Source organism: Arachis hypogaea, chromosome 6, assembly GCF_003086295.3.
Source record: "Arachis hypogaea cultivar Tifrunner chromosome 6, arahy.Tifrunner.gnm2.J5K5, whole genome shotgun sequence".
NCBI lineage: Eukaryota > Viridiplantae > Streptophyta > Magnoliopsida > Fabales > Fabaceae > Arachis > Arachis hypogaea.
The window spans coordinates 108,563,874-108,581,938 of NC_092041.1; the positions used below are offsets into that span (position 1 = coordinate 108,563,874).

At 26.9% G+C, this 18,065-nt stretch overlaps 1 protein-coding gene across 1 annotated transcript; it reads left to right on the forward strand.

Moving 5' to 3' along the window:
• Positions 1-10,053: 10,053 nt before the first annotated feature.
• Positions 10,054-17,701, forward strand: LOC112755556 (amino acid permease 6). Its single transcript, XM_025803725.3, has 7 exons — positions 10,054-10,342; positions 10,591-10,824; positions 11,653-11,746; positions 11,859-12,073; positions 12,754-12,899; positions 15,658-15,885; positions 16,703-17,701. Exons 1-7 carry the CDS (start codon positions 10,240-10,242, stop codon positions 17,126-17,128), a joined length of 1,446 nt encoding a protein of 481 aa, XP_025659510.1. The 5' UTR covers positions 10,054-10,239; the 3' UTR covers positions 17,129-17,701.
• The last annotated feature ends 364 nt before the right edge of the window (positions 17,702-18,065 follow it).

An 18,065-nucleotide genomic window follows, 5' to 3' on the forward strand; every position in this document is an offset into this window, starting at 1 on the left:
CACTGTTACCATACTGAGAATCTCCAGTTCTCATACCATATGTTGTTATTCTTTTTCAGATGCAGATTGCAACACACCACGGTGAGTTTGCGGATGTGGTAATAGGGCGGAGTATGATCTTCCTTAAGTTTTATTTCACTTTTTTTTGTTGTAGTATTCTCTCACCTTTTGTATATTTAATGTTGTTGCTTTAGAGGCATTTATTTCTGAAAACTTGAGACATAGGTTGTTGTTGTTTAAAACTTCAAAACTCTATTATATTCAATTTAATTAGCCGGCTTAAACTCCATAGGCTGTGACTAGTCCTCTTTTTGGTATTTCACACTTGTATATATACTCTTGTTTACTTAAATTATTACCTTGTGTATCATGAAGCTATCTACAAGGTTTTATATATATTATATCTTGTTCTATTCGTATGTATGCATTTAGTTATCGTGTGTGAATGCTTTGCGTTTCGTAATTTCGCTTTATGCAATTTGAGTTTTTATTCTTTCATCGGGCTTCTAGTATTACTATTTCCTTCTATATATATACATAATATTATACGAGTCTTAGAACTAGCATGAGACTTTGTTATCCTTCGCTTTACGGCGCGAGTAAGACTTAAGGTAACGGGGTGTTACAAAAAACATTTCTCAACAAAGAGAAACATCACCCTACCATTAAAAATGACGAATTCGAAACATTGAAAATTCAAAATAGGAGGATGGTAGAAATATTGTGTCTCCAACCTACTCTTTACAATTTTATTCAAATGACTCTTAAATTCGAAAGAAGAAAAACACTTATCAACAAAAGAGAAACATCAATTCCTTTAATAAACATATAAATTCTCTCCAAAATCATAAAAAAAAGCTTTGTTTCACATTTATAAATTTTTTAAAAACTTTATTTTTGAGATGTAAAACTTTTAATATACTCCTTGGCATGCAAATTTTATCATCTGGAATGTGAACAGATGACCTAACAACATTAAATCGTAAAATAAACTTTAATACTGTATTAAATTTAAAATTTAATAGACCTAACTTAAACTCAAAAACTAATTTACTAAGTAAAAAATATTTATTTTACACTTATAAATTTTTTATAAATCTTATCTTTTATAATATAATAAAATTTGACAGTGAATTTCAAACACAACTCTTTTCCATATATAATAAATTATTTTCTTTTGTACATACACATTTAAAAGTCACCAAATCCAAGTCCAGCTATTTAATTTGGGGAAGTGTCATTGCAAGAGTTTGTTTGTTTGTTTTTCTTTTATTTTTTCTTTAACATGAAAGATAAAAATCTAGTAACATTTTATATATTTATCCTTAAAATACCTTTATTTAAGTATATTTATTTAGCCAGACATGCCTTCTATGTGACTTTGTTAGAAAATTTTAAAACAACTATTTTCAATAATAAACTATTTATTTTATTTATTTTGGAAAGTATACATTTAAAGATCACTAAATCTAGGTCTAAAACTGTAGCTATTTAACTTGGGGAGCCACAATTTGTTTGTTTGTTTGTTTTTCTTTGTTTTTAAGATAAAATTTTTGTAAAATTTTGTATAGTAAATAATTAAAATTATTAAAATTATGGTCTGAAAAATCGAATGAACTAGCCAATTCAACTAAGTTAATCTAGAATCGATTTTCTAATCGATTCGGTTGATATAAAAAATTGCTTGATAAAAAATTCATAAGAAAATCAATGAATTAGTGATTAACCAGTAAATCATGTAAATCGGTCCCTTTTTTAAGATTTCTGGTTTAGTATTAATCTTTCTAAAACAAAGTTGTTTTAATTTTTAAAAAAATGGTTTCTCTCTCTTTTAACAATCCAATAACCTAAATTTGTGTGAATTAGTTTTATTATTATCATTACTATTCCTATTATTAGTATTATTAAAAAAAACATTTGTATAACAACATTATGTATTTGTCATTTATGTGCATTTTGCTTTTCTTTAGTTATAGACTTTAAAATTTAAATTTATTTATAATTTTTTAATAATAAATTATAGACAAATTACATACTATGTAAAATTGTGAAATTTTATTAGTCTAAAAATGATAAAATTTTGATATTTAAAATTATATATTAAATTTTTAATCATTTTATTTTATATTTAATTAAATTGATTTAACTATGGTCAATTTTAATTAGACTATTTTCATTCTATTAATTTATTGATTGATTCAGTTCTCGATTAAAATAACCTTTAGTTAAGCATGCTTATTTACATAAAGAAGTGCATTGACATAGAAAAAATTTAACAATTTATTTTAGATTTTAGATATAGCAAACAAAAAAATAGTTAACAAATGGAGTAAAAATAAAAATACGATAAATTTAAGAAGGATTTATAAATAATAAATTATTATTAAAATTTTAATTGAAATGATTGAATGTTCAATTCATTTGTTATTGGTTATAAGTATGTTTATTCATTTAAGAGTGGTATTATTATTTTTTGGTTTACCCAACCCCAATCCGACAGGTTAAGGACTAATCTGTCATGGATCTGAACTCCATTTAAGAGTTTGCCGCTGGCCAATGAATTGCTGCATGCATAAGGTGGGATTCGAACTCCCGACACTTGTTTAAGCGGACGAGTGAACTGATCACTCGACCAACTCAAGTTGGTTAGAGTGGTTTTATTATTAACTCATGTATTTCAAACATTACTAAGATTTACTTTTATGTTAATATATGTATTTTTTTTAGATCATTATTTTGATAGAAATGGATTATATTATACCATATATCTCATTACATGTATTCATTTGTTTTGAGAAATTTTTATTTATTTTAAAAAAAATCTGTATATTTATCTTACAAATTTCTATGTTTGTGTTATTGTCATGTTCATTAATCTAATGCAGGAAGGGACATGGAGTTACTAATTCATCTTCCTCTAAATTGTATAAATTAAACAATTCCCTACTCAATAATATGAATTCCAAATACAACATATAAACAAACTTAGCTAAAAAAAGTAAGAACATTTCACTACTAAAATAGGGTAACGACAATAGACAAATTGATTAACTTACATTAACGAGGACATTTTAGAAATAATAACTACAAAACGCCAGTAGCATTAGCCATAAAATGTGACAATAGCCTCCTCCACAGATAAAAATATAGAAGATAAAAAAATCTATATTTAGCATATATATATATATATATATATATATATATATATTCAAAGTGTTTGGTTTTCTAGCTGGAGGAGAGAAGGACGGTTATCTAATGAGATGGATTATGTTCACATTTCTTATTCGAATCTCCGAATACAGGATATTTGGTCGGTTGGTAGGTGGCATTTGGATATTCTTTATTCTCTTTTATCTCAAAATCTGAAAGGTAATATTCTCTCTTACAATCCAGATGAACAAGCAGGTCCGGAAGTGGATTGGTATTGGAGTGGGTCTGCTGCCAAAGTCTATAACTCACGCAATGGTTATTTGTGGTTGTGTAAGCTACTGTTTAGTTGGGAGGAGCGGAAGAATTGGCTTTGATTTTGGCGTCAGCTTGTTCCGGAAAAGTATAAGTTTTTGGCTTGGTTGTGTCTTAAGGAGGCTCTTCCTACTGCAAGTTTTCGCTTTAGAAGAGGGATGTCATCATCGGATAGGTGTCCAAGATGTCTTTCTAGCCAGGAATCGGTTTTACATTATATTCGGGATTGTCCAAAAGCTCAGCTTGTCTGGCATAGATTGGATATTTCTTGTCATCCTTTGGATTTGAAGAACTGGTTCTTGTATCATAGCAGAGAGCATCCGTTCAAGTTCTTTTCGGGACTTTGGTGGATATGGCGAGCAAGGAATAATGATATTTTTAATCCCCATGAAATTTGGCCTCCAAAAAAAGTGATTTGTCTGGCATTAACTTCAGAAAAGGAGTTTAGGAATATTTTTGAATTACAACGTATGTCCCTTCCCTCTACTCTAAATGGTTTTTGGAATCCCCCATCCATTGGTACTTTTAAGATTAATTGTGATGCTAGTTATTTTGGTTCGGGTGATAGTGTTGGTTTTGCTTGTGTTATTAGAGATTGTAATGGGAGTTGGCAAAAGGGGTGTTTGGGAATGATTAAGAGTAATAGTATTCTTCAAGGAGAATTGTTTGCTATTTGGAGAGGATATCTCTTAGTTTGGGATGTGGGTCAACGAGATGTTATTTGTGAGACGGATTGTGTGGAAGCATTTAATCTTGTTACTCAAGATGGTTTTGAGTTTATTGATCTATTGGTGCTCAAAATAAGAGATATCATGCATTGGAATTGACGTATTGACTTTCGTTTGATTATGAGAGATGCAAATACGGTGGCAGATACTATGGCAAAGATGGCGATGAAATTACAACTTTCGCATGTGGAACTTCTTTCACCTTGGGAGGAGTTTAAGAGTAATCTTAAATGGAACTGCCCCTCTATTTAAGCAGTTCTTTATTTTGTTTGTTTTGTTTTTCTTTGTTTAATTTATTTCGATCACCGATAAAAGTGTTTGAATATTACAGCAGTACACACATTTTTCTACTTGAGGTGTGAAATTAAATTTTTATTTTATAAAAGAAGACAATAATATGAATTAAACTACATGTTTTATATTTAATAGTACATAAAAACTTTAAATAGTATATTAGGTCATCATTTCTTTCAAATTTTTTAAATATGGACGGAATACAAAAATTTTAGGGAAAAAAGTACAAGTTAATATATATGTACGTATAAAAATATATAAAGTAAATGTGATTATTTTCAATTGATAAAGTACATTTTATGTCAAATTTAATATTAAAATAATTTAAATAACTAATCTTAAATTAAAAGATATTTAAACAGTGTAAATAATTAACTTTATCCAAACTGTACATCTAGATAATTTTAGAATAAAAATTAAAAAATAAATAAAACTTACTCAATGGTATATACCATTTTAAACCAATTTTAAAAAAAAAATATTCAACCTTATTTTCTGTACATGTAAATGATCTCTTTGTAGACATGATACATGATAAAGTACAATGGCATCGTTTGATTCATGTAGACGACTTCATTTAGTGGGATAAATCTTCGTTGTTGTTGTATTCAACCTTATCCAATACATACGACTTACCAACATAGACAATTAAATGAAGAAAAAGATTCTCTTAAAATCCATCTAATTTTGTAGCTAAATGGATAGCAAGAAAACGTTACTTGTTCACATGTTCAATGCATCACTAATGAGCACAAAAAAAAACCCAAAAAAACTGTTTAAAAGGAGATTAGCCAAAGGGATATTATTGTTGGTTCCTATCCTAAAAATTTGACATGTACGTACTTAAGCAGAGACCTATTCCTTGCTATGAGATGGCCAATAATGTGACAACTTGCTTAGTCTCTTGTGACAGTAGAAAACAAAGGTTGTTGGTTTTTGTATGTCAGAAGTTGATTAACACACTTGATCATCCTATTTCCTATCTTACTGTCCTAGGTGCTCCTCAAAGGGCTCTCAAGAAAAATACAAAATAGAAAAGTATTGTAGGCTTGTAGCTAGTAATAAATAGTTTTGCTTTCATTTGGAAGTGATGAGGCATGCTTTGGCATTACTTGAAACTGTTAATGTTAGATACAAATCTTGAGTTCTTGTCAACGGAAAGAGATGTCATGACATTCTTTGCAGAACAAATCTTAAATGTAATTTAAAATTTACAAATTAAAATTTACATGTGACTATGCTATATGTCTCTGTGGGGAGACTTGTAAATATCCAATACAATTTAAATATCCAACATAGTAATTTATAACTACTATAAATAAGAAAATTTTAATAAATTTTTCTTTTGTGGAAATTTTGCAGATCTCTGTGTAGGTAGGAGAGGTGGCGCCATGATGGTGAAAAAGAAAATGTTGATGCATGAAAGTATCGACATAAGAAATAATATAGCAATGAAGTTTATTTATTTTTTATTTGAAAGATGAGGCTAAGGGTAACATATATACATAAACCAAACACATATTAATATTACACGAAAGTTTCAAAACAACTAGCGTTATATGTATGACTTTATTTATATATCTATATAAATTAAATTCAATAAATTTAATTTAGGTCTTTTAGTACTAAATCAAATTAAAAAGATTTGAATTAGTAGTATTTCATATATCTACATAAATTGAAAATATTAAATTATTTACTATTTTTAAGTTAATTATTTATTTATTTTATATTAACTTAAAAACATAAATGTCAATAAAAAAAATACCCCCATTTGAATTTATTATTTTTAACTAGTAGTTAGTTAGTAATATTTAAAATGAGTAAACTATCATTTTTATCCACAAATGTTTTAAACATTGACAAAATTATTCAAAAAAAAATTAAAACTAAAGTTATACCCATAAAAAGATGAAATTCAATTGATAACATACTAAGATCAAATACTACAAAATAATTCAAAATTTTTAAATTACTCTTTTTTCTAACATAACCTAATCTCAAATTTTCACCCACATCTTCTTCCCACCACAATCTGTAGCCACTGCTAGTTTGCCATCAGCCCATCACCTATTCTACCTCACCATCCCCTCACAACTAATCATAGCTCCTCCTCTATCAGCCCTCTCCTCAAAGCAATGTCGCCCAGCCGACAAAAATATCCATGACGAAACTCGCAACAACAACACCAACGACAACTTCTTCTCAACCTGCTACATCCCCTTCAACACCAATCCTCTCTCCACAGAGTCATACTCCCTCGATGAGATCGTTTACCATTTCTAATCTGGCATTGTTCTCTCAAACCACAACAATAACACAATAAAAAATTTTCATCTTTTTTCTTCTTATTCTTTCACAGTTTTATTATGGTATCAGAGTCATGGTATACTCCTTGAAGAGGATACATAAGCTATCATCTTTATGGTGAGAAATCACCGTGCTTCTTTATTACCAATAAAATATTTCCGTTATTGCTACTGATTTGATACTTTCTCACATCACCAAATAATGCATCCTTTTCATCTTATCCTTCTGATACTAATGGACCCAAATTATCGCGCTCTATGCACCCCCTCCCCTCTTCCTTATCGCGCTTTACTATACATGCCCTCTCTCTTATCTGCGCTTCTTTCTCACAATTTCGTCTGTGCTTTCTTCCGGCAGCTTCGTCTGCGCGTTCTTCTGGCAATTCTGTCTGCATTCTATTTTAGCAGTTCTATCTGCACTCTTATCGCACTCTACGCACCCTGCATCTCTCTTATCGTGCTCTATGCGCCCTGCCACCCTCTTTCTTATCACTCTCTACGCGCCATCTGAAGATCACTCTTATCGCTCTACGCGCTCTCTGAAGCTTGCTCTTTCTCCCTTAAACACAACATCTCCTTTTATGTTTTTGCATCACCGTACCGCATGTATCTTCCTCAACCATTTCATCGAAACTTATCCAAGTTGTGGATTATTGACATTTTTCATCCACCAGCTTGCGGGAGCATATTAAATTCTTATTTTATTTTTATTTGTTATCTTATCTTTTTTTCTAGAAACAAAATTTGTTATGTTTATTTTTTTTAAGTTAATTATACTTATCTTTCTCTGCTAGAAATATTTAGAGATTCTGGTTGTTTTAGCTTATTTTAAAATTCGAAATCAATTTAGTAATTAGTATAAATGGATAATATTTTTCTCTCAAATTACAAAAACACAATAAAAAAATTTTATCTTTTCTTTTTTTTTTTTCACAGTTTTATTAGTAGAGGAGGTGGGATACATAGATAAAATTGTGAAAAGAATAAGAGAATGATTAGGAGTAGCAGAGACTAATCACTATCATGTGGTTGATCTTATTTTTGAGGTGCTATTAGTTTTGATTTTTATCTTGGCATGAATTTTGTTTTGATGAGTTGAAATGGATTGGAAAAAAATGAGATTGTGGGAAGAGAAGAAGAAATATTGCATCATAAAATTCACTACTTGAACTCTTTTTGCAATTTGTTTGGGTTAGAGGTGGGAAGATGTGGTGGTTACAGGCTAAGTAGGGTGGGATAGGAAGAGCATATAAGTGAAAATTTGGGAATAAATTAGATTAGAAAAATGAGTAATTTAAAAATTTTGAATAATTTTATAATGTTTAGATAGTTTTATTATTTGAATTCTATCTTTTATTAGTACAACTTTAGTTTTAATTTTTTGTGAATAAGTTTGTCCGCATTAAAAATATTTATGAGCAAAAATAATAATTTATTCTATTTAAAAATATGAACTAAAATTATGTTATTGGATTATTATACTAAAAAAATTAAACCAATAACTAAAAGTATTTGCCAAAAATAATAATTTTTTTATCCTTAAACTTTTCTCGACGAAGATAATGAAAGTGACGTATGATTTGGATTAAAATAAGAGATTATGATAAAAGAAAAAATTGTAAAAAAAATTGAATAACTATTAATGGTTAAAATTTAATAGTAATAATAAAAATGAAATTTATTTAAAATATCAAAGATAAAATTAAATCAATTAAATTATAATAATAATTTTAAACATTTTAAAAATTTTATAGACAACCCATATTTTATTTTTTTTTTCTGAAAAATCTTCCTTAACACAGCTACTCTTAGATATTTAAATGAAGTTATTATTCTTTTTATCCAATATGAGGGAATCAAAGTAGAAAGGCAGGGCCATTTGCGTAGTGGCTAGAAAAATAAAACCCATAATCAATCAGTAGCTAAAATAGAATCAATTTTCCAAATGGATGGAGTTAAACCAAAATTCACAAAGAAGTATGTGTGGGGTCCACACCCAAACCAGAATTATTTGCCACCTTCAATGGTTCATAACCATACTAAGAAATCCCTCGCCTTCAACCCTTCAATTATCTGAATTTTAGCTCCTAACTCTGCCCATTATCACCTTTTCAATTTTCTTTTGCCATTTAACTCTACTCTGCATTTTTTATTTGCCCTTTATCTAATAATCGACTTTTTGTACCGAACTATGGAGCTTGTACATTTCACTAAGCTGTTGTATGCATTTTTTACAAGACACTTTCTTTTACTATATTTTTGAAAAAAATAAAACTATATTTTTTATATTTATAAATTCAATTTTATTCTACTTAATACGTATTTTTAAAATAAATTTAAAAATAATATATATTATTATTTATTAAAATAAAAAATCATTTTAAATATTTTATATAATTAAAAATAATAATTTATATTTTAATATCAATAAAATATTAAAAATTACTTTATATTATATTATATTATATATATATATATATATATTACAAAAAATTAAATTTCATCTATATATATGTTTTTTAACATGTCAAATTTTGTAGTTTATGATTTTATAAATATTTTTACTAAGTAGACAATAACTTTTTTAAATAATGTGAACAATAAGTTCTAGAATTGATTCAATAAAGTATAAAAATATTTCATCCCCAAATTACTTCCTGAATTTTAATACTAGGATAATTATCTAGAAGAGTGTTAGGAGGTCAGTAACTTTATGCTGACCAGAATTTAATGAAGTTGCTGGCTTCCTAGACTTTTCTTAATTACCTATACACCTAGTAAATTAAACATCCAACCATAGTTAACTGTACATGAGTAAATCGAATAAAAAAAATAATCATTCAATTAAGAATAATCAACATAATCATCTGCATACCTATTGAATTGAACATCTAATATATTCATTGTTTATATTATTTAGTATTTTTGTTGTCTCCTTGTACTTTTCCTTTTTTAAAATAAAAAAATTGGTAAATGATAAAGTAAAAAATTAATTGATGCGTATTTGATAACTAATTCATGGCAGATCAAAATCGTTTGTTACAACACAAGAATTCAAACCTAAATTAATTAACAGAGTTTAAATTCGTATTTTGTATTCATATTAGTGTCGACTTCGCAACTATATATTGAATATTGCCATTTATAAACTAATGAAAAATTAATGACATGCAATTGATAATAAATGTTTGGATTGTGTAAAAAAACTTTTTCAGTAAATTCTGAATTACATGTGCCGCCCAAGCGACGCATCATTTTCCGCCCACTTTGACTGTATATTCTCTTATTCTCTCATTTTTCTCTATTTAAGAAGTCACTCTCTTTTCTACTTCTCAAACTATCATAGTTTTCCTTTTACTATATTTTCAGAATAGAGTTCTTTCTGCCCCTGATCTTTTCCATTGCGATACTAAGAAACAAGAGAGATCAGAGGAAAGGAATTGAAGATGGCAACTGCATCTGAGAAGAACAGCATGTATATAGAAACACCGGAAGCTTTTGGAGATGCAGGCAAAAACTTTGATGACGACGGACGAATTAAAAGAACAGGTAGAATGGTTCATATATACTAAAATGAGTTGAATTATTAAAAATAAGTTTTTTATGCAGCACAATTATTATTTACTAGAGATGTAATTATTCATATATCTCTTCCTATTACTTTAAGTTTTTGAAAAAAAATTAGAATTCAATTCTGATTAAATCCAACAAAATGCAAACAAAATAAAAAAGAAGGCCTATAAAAAAAATTCTAAAAAACTCAAAAAGATGGATTTATTTTTTGGTATGGATTTCAGGGACATGGATAACGGCGAGCGCGCACATAATAACAGCAGTGATTGGATCTGGAGTTCTGTCGCTTGCATGGGCGATAGCGCAGATGGGTTGGATAGCCGGTCCGGCGGTGCTGTTTGCGTTTTCTTTTATAACATATTTCACTTCCACTCTTCTTGCTGATTGCTATCGCACCCCAGACCCTGTTCATGGCAATCGCAACTACACTTACTCTCATGTTGTCAAAGCTTCCTTAGGTAACAACCACCATAAGGGAAAAAGAAAAACATAATATATATTATTAAATGTAAAAGTATTATTTGTTTTACTAAAAGTCTTTCCAGTCATTCATCGTGTTAAAGTTAAATATTATTAATAATTTGAGTTTTTAATTTAAGAGAAAGTATAAAAAATTAATTTTTAATTGAGAAATGTTGGAGTATCGTCAGAATTTATTATTTTTTGTGTCTAGCTATTAACTTAATTTTTTTAGTTTAGTAATCGAATGACATATTTTAACCTATTTTTTAATATTAATAGTAAAAAATAATAAATTTTGATAATATTATTTCTTTTTAATTAGTTAATATTAATTAATTTTTTAAAATTTAATAAATTTTTATTTTTTAAAGAATATAAAATTTAAAATTCATTATTTATGATTTAAGATTTTTATAATTTAAGAAAAACAAAACAAATTTAAAAAAATTAACTTATGTTAATCGAAAAAAATGAATTTTCTAGTACTATTTTTAATTTAAATTGTACTTGCTTCTATTTAAGTTTTTTTTTTTTTTGGTTGGAGGTATTCAACAAAGCAGCTCTTTTGAGTATAGTTGAGAAGTTTTAGAACTTTTTCTCGAATATATCAAATATTATTTTATTTTGATAAAAACATTCATCTTTTCAGAAAATGCTTTAATCACTTTACTTTATTATTTAGTAAAAAAAAATGAAAACAATTTTTTTAATCAAACAATCAATTAATAGTTCTCTCTTCTTAATCTGTTGAACAATGAATTCCTAACTACTATAGTAGCTAGTGATGCATCTCTAATTTGTTAAATTATGTGTATCCTTCACAGGAGGAAGGAAATTTCAGTTTTGTGGATTGGCTCAATACATAAACCTTGTAGGTGTAACCATTGGCTACACTATAACTGCATCAATTAGTATGGTGTAAGTTTCATCAACAACTTTTGACTTTATTATTAATTTAAAGAAGAAATTAAGCGCTTAAATTAATTATATACTTGACATACGTATCATGTGACATCATACATTATTTCAGGGCGGTAAAAAGATCGAACTGCTTTCACAAACATGGACATGAAGACAAGTGCTACATATCAAACAACCCTTTTATGATAATTTTTGCGTGCATCCAAATTGTTCTTAGCCAAATACCAAACTTCCATAAGCTCTCATGGCTCTCCATTGTTGCAGCAGTTATGTCCTTCGCTTATTCTTCAATCGGCCTCGGCCTCTCTATAGCCAAAGTCGCAGGCAAGCATATATAATAAGATTATACTTTTCTGTTATTATTTATTATGTTAGAAATATAACTATTTATGCTCGGTTTATGTTTTTTAAAAAATTAATTTTATGATTAAAACGTCTAAACTACATTTGGAATGGAGATTGATATTAAAGGCACGCAAAGATTAATATATTGAGGCTGAGATTAAATTAAGTATCTATATTATATTTGGTATAAAATATAAATGTATTGAATTAAATTATGTCTAAGTATTATATTTGGTTTAAGATAAATATAAAGATTGAGAGATAGAATTAAAATTTAAAAAATTAAATAAAAATATTTAAAAAAAATATTATTAAAATTTCAGTCTGTTCTTACTTTATGAAAATATTGAAAAAACTGAAATTTGATATATCAATATTGAAATTTTAGTTTTAAACTAATAATGAGTCTCAATCTCAGTTACAGTACCTTAGAATTGGATTCTTGTTAAATTAAAAAAAAAGAATTTAATTTAGCATAAAAAACATTAAAAAAATCAAACAATTCTAAAAGAGACTTTTGCTCTAATATTAAAAATATAATTATTTATGTATTTTTTTTTATTAATCTAAATTTTTTAGAAAAATAATTTAATAATATATTTTATAAAGGAATCATTACTTATGTATTTAGATGAATGTAATTTTGGAATGTGTTTCAGGTGGTAGTAATCATGTACGGACATCACTAACAGGGGTGGAAGTTGGGGTGGATGTTACAGCAACAGAGAAGGTTTGGAGGATGTTTCAGGCTATTGGTGACATTGCCTTCGCTTATGCTTTTTCTAATGTGCTTATTGAGATACAGGCAAGCAACAATATTTATTTCTTTTACTTATTTATTTGTGAGCTTAATTTTAATTGACTGATAGCGTAAAAATTTTCAGACCAATCAATTAGATTTATTGGTTTAGAAAAAAATTTAAGCAATTTTTTAAAATTAATTTTTTTTAGTAATATCACAATGCAATACACAATTTATTATATGTACATTAACCTGTAAAATTCAATTATTATTATTATTACTTATTAGATCACTTTAATAATAAGTTACTATTAAAATAAAGTGAAAATATATTGGAAAATTGTCCATGAAGATCATATATATTTGTTATTATTGGATAAATTTGGAAAAACAATAATAAAATCATTCAATAAACTTATATTTGTTAAGGTATAGATTTATATTATCTGTATTGTATTAAAGCGTGTTGGATAGTTGGAAACCTTACGTTACGTGTATTTATGGAAGAAGCTATACCCGAATACTACACATAGTGCTACACTGCTAGTGATAATGATATTATGTAATTCAATATTTTTTTATCGTATTTTGTAATTCAATATTGTGACAAAGGTGAGAAATTAAAAATGGGCCCAAGTTTTTCTTCAGGAGAATCTAATTCAACGTAACGTGATGCATGCTAGAACTTAAACAAAGGACAAATAATATTATGAAAAAGTATAGGTAATTAACAATTTTTTTTAAATAATGTGTGAACACTGTGAATTAATAGGGTTAAAAGAATAAATTTAATTAATAATATTAAATTAGGATATAGTGTATTTTTATTTGATTAGTGATTGTTCATGTTATTTAAGATAGTCATTGTTTAACTAACATTACCCTAATATTATTAGTTAAGACAACATTGGTTGAAATTAAATGCATGATGACCTACTTAATTAAAATTGGATTCAACAAGCAACTAACTACTGATTTTGACCACTGTTCTTTTGTTGTAATATTATTATATTTTATATTTTCTTTTTCTTTTAATATTATTATAGTCTATAGATTCCGTATTCTCCTGCATGATTATTTCATGAGAAGTGTGAACTAATGTTGTCCATTGACCCCACGTTGTCCACTCGGTCAAAAATTTGATCTAATTTATTTTTAAAATAAGACAATAATATTCATTATATAATATAACATTATTTTAATTTTTTAAACTTTAAATAAATCCAGTAAAACAAGTTTTATGATCCTATTGCAAGGAGTATATAGAGATAACGTAGAATCTTACCTTGAATTAGACGTTTCTAATAATAAAGAATTTATCCACCTAAATGAGTAGGAAAACGACATTTCTATATTTTTGTATTAGGGTTGTTGTAACATTTGAACTGATCGTGTAGAAGTTAGAACAAATACCCAAACAAATAAGACAAATAATTGCTTTGTTGGTATGTGAGATATATATATTTTGTTAAACAAAAATATTAAGTATAAATATATGTATAATTTATTTTATTTAAATATATATTTTATATTAGTAATTAATTTTAATATACATTTTGCATGATTGTTTATTAAATATAATGTCCATATATACTTTCGTTGATTAAATGAACCTTACCCAAGTATGATGAAGTGATGATGAACTTCTCCAGTTCTGATCCATCAAAATCAAATAAAGACAATTGGTATATATTCTTATCAGATCAAAACCTAGGATTCTTTGTCATCTTCACTCTTTTATCCATCTCTAGTTTATTTTCCTTGGGTACTGGAAAGATAATAGTTATCTATAGGAAAGATGCCAAAGGCAAATTTTGTCCCAACACAGTGTTCCTTATTATAATTAAAGAAATGCTAAAAAAATTTTAAAATTTATTATTTTAACCATTATTTTTAATTATAAATCTAATTTTTTAATTTAATAATTTAATAATATATTTTATCTCACATTTTTAAATATTAATAATTAATTAATAATAAATAATAATAAATTTTAATAGTGTTCTAATATTTCTCATAATTATTAACTAGCGATTAACGTGTTTCTTTAGTTGTTTTTTTATTTTAACAAATAAACATAAAAAAATATAGTTCACTGTTAAAAAATTTGTAAAAAAATAATTTGAGAGAATTAGGTTCCATTCTCTATAAATCATCATTTTAAAATTACTTTTATAAAATTGTGTAAGAAACAAATAAATGTGAGAGAGAGAAAAAAATAATTTGAGAGAATTAGGTTCCATTCCCTATAACTAATAGACCATAGACCAAGAATTTATTATAAGCCACGATGGTGAAGCGTGGCCTTTCCGTAGAAATTGTAGCATTTTCTTCAAAAGTCACACTTTTTAGAATAAAATGCCGCATTGTTTATTAATGGTGGCGGAATAACTCATTTATAGTGATGTGACAGTAAAATAAAATTATATAAAGAACTAATTTTTAATGAATTAACATTAGTTAATTTTTTATTATAAAACTACTTTTTAATCCTATAATTTAGAATTTAAAATTTAGAAAAAATAATAATTTTAAAAGATCAATTTATTTGTTGAACTCAAACATTTTATTCATCGTCAATAGTTACATACTTATTACGGTGGAGAGCCTCTCTAATGATTTATTTGATTTGAGAAAATGTCTTTTAATTTTATTTTCAGTACTTTTATTTTTTTATTTTACAAAAACAATAAACTTTTGTTTTTTATTTTTATTCCTCAATTTTTTATTTTATACAATTCCAAAAATTAAAAATACTAAAATTAAAAACACAAACTAAGCAAGTTCTAAGAATGATCAATTTAATTAATTACTGTTGCAGGATACCCTGAAATCAAGCCCTCCGGAGAACAGAGTAATGAAGAGAGCAAGTTTGATTGGCATTTTAACAACAACACTATTCTATGTGCTATGTGGGACCTTAGGTTATGCTGCATTTGGAAATGATGCTCCAGGAAATTTCCTCACAGGCTTCGGTTTCTATGAGCCCTTTTGGCTAATTGACTTTGCCAATATCTGCATAGCTATTCACCTAATTGGGGCATACCAGGTAATAATTTAACATATTAAAATCATGCTATACTTACTTAATTATCTAATGTTAAAAATAATTATTTTTATTATTATATTTATAATTTTTAATAAGATGATAATATAGTCATTATTCTTCATTGACCACTTTTAATACCAAAGATAAAGAGATATATAAAAGGTAGTGTATATATCTTCTTTTGTATCTATATACTTATTATAAATTTAGAAAAATATTTACTTTTATTTATTTTTATGTAAAAACTACATAAAAATTATTAGATAATTTAATATATTTGACTAAATTATCATCTAATAATTTTTAATTATTAACTTTATATACAAATAACTACATGTAAATTTTTTATTGCTAATTTAACTTGTTATTTTCCATGCATGGCATTTAATTATTGATAATTTGGCATTTATTTCGATAAAAATGTCATAAATATCTTCTCATAAAAAATATTTAGGATTTATTTATATTGTGCTCTAAAAATACATGTTAAATTTATAAATGAAATTTTTTTTTGTTGAAAATATAAAAAATTTAAGTTTTTAATGCATTTATTTTACATCCATCAAATGAAAATATTTAAATTTTTTTATTAATAATAAATTTATCATGTATTCTTAGGACATATATTAGCTAAACCTAAGTATTTATTTACTCATAACAATTTAAAATCGTGACTTATAAATTAAAGTGAAAATTCGACTTCACGTGAAGTTGATTATACCGAGTTTCCACCATAAATGAATGCTTTTAGCCACATTTTCTTAAAAGTGAGTTATAGAGCGTTGTATCCATCATAATGATTATTTTGCATGGGCAGGTGTTCGTGCAACCCATATTCGGATTCGTAGAGAACTCAAGCAAATCAAGATGGCCAGAAAGCAAAATCATAAACACAGAGCATTCTTTGAACGTTCCCGTTTTGGGAAGCTTAAACGTGAACTTGTTCAGAGTTTTATGGAGAACAACATACGTCATAATCACAGCAGTGGTAGCTATGATATTCCCATTCTTCAATGACTTCTTGGGCCTCATTGGATCACTCTCTTTCTGGCCATTAACCGTTTACTTCCCAATTGAGATGTACATTAAGCAGTCAAAGATGGAGAGGTTTTCCTTCACTTGGGTTTGGCTCAAGATCTTGAGTTGGGTTTGCTTGATTGTTTCTATTATCTCCGCTGCTGGTTCCATCCAAGGCCTTGCTCAAGATCTCAAGAAATATCAGCCATTCAAAGCACAGCAATAATACTTCTTGCTGCTTCCTCTTTTTATTTTGAGTATATACATAAACAGGTGGATATTTTCGTTCCCAAAAAATTTTTATTACGTTAAGATCTTTAAACTTTATAAAAGTAAGATATATAATAAGTGTTTTTGTCACATTTTTTAAAATTTATTTGTCTAAGAAAAAATATATCTAAATAACGTAAAAACTTATATGTTTTATTTTTCTTAAGTTCAGAGATTTCAATGTAATAAAATTTTTTTGAGAACGAAAACTTCTTTAGGAACCTATTTGAGTATATACTCTTTTATTTGAATGTTCTTTTAATCCATGCAAAAGTAATACTTAGTTTCAGGCTAAGTTTTACTCTCCTCCCTTTTTTCAACTTTTTCAATCTATATGAATGTACTGTTGTCTAATGAGTGTGGTTTTGGATATAGAGATACAACACCCAAGGGGAGAGTGTATGCCATGAATAATAATCCCCAAAATGGCCGTAAGAGGAAAGTGTATGCCATGAATAATCCCTCAACATGGCTGTAAAATTATATACAGATACCCTATGAAATAAGAAAAAGTTGATTGTCGCCGTTATGATTTCTTTTTTTATTTGCAAAAGATAGATATATTATTTTTTTGAGAGAAAAATATCAAAAGTTTTTTTATGTATGTGATTTGAGTGAAAAATTTAACTTGAAAAGACTTATGAAACGAATATTAAAATATCTTATATCAATATATCTTAGGGAGTTTGAAAAAACTGTTTTAAATATTTTATAACACGGTTTGATATAGTAAAAATTTTAATACTTATTGAAACTAAATGTAGACAAATATAAGCCAAATTAGCACATATTACTGTGTGATTGCTTTTGAAATTTTATCTTTTATTTTTTATATTTATATTTTTTAAATTAAAGTTAACTTTTATATAATCAAGAACTAATGTCTATACGCT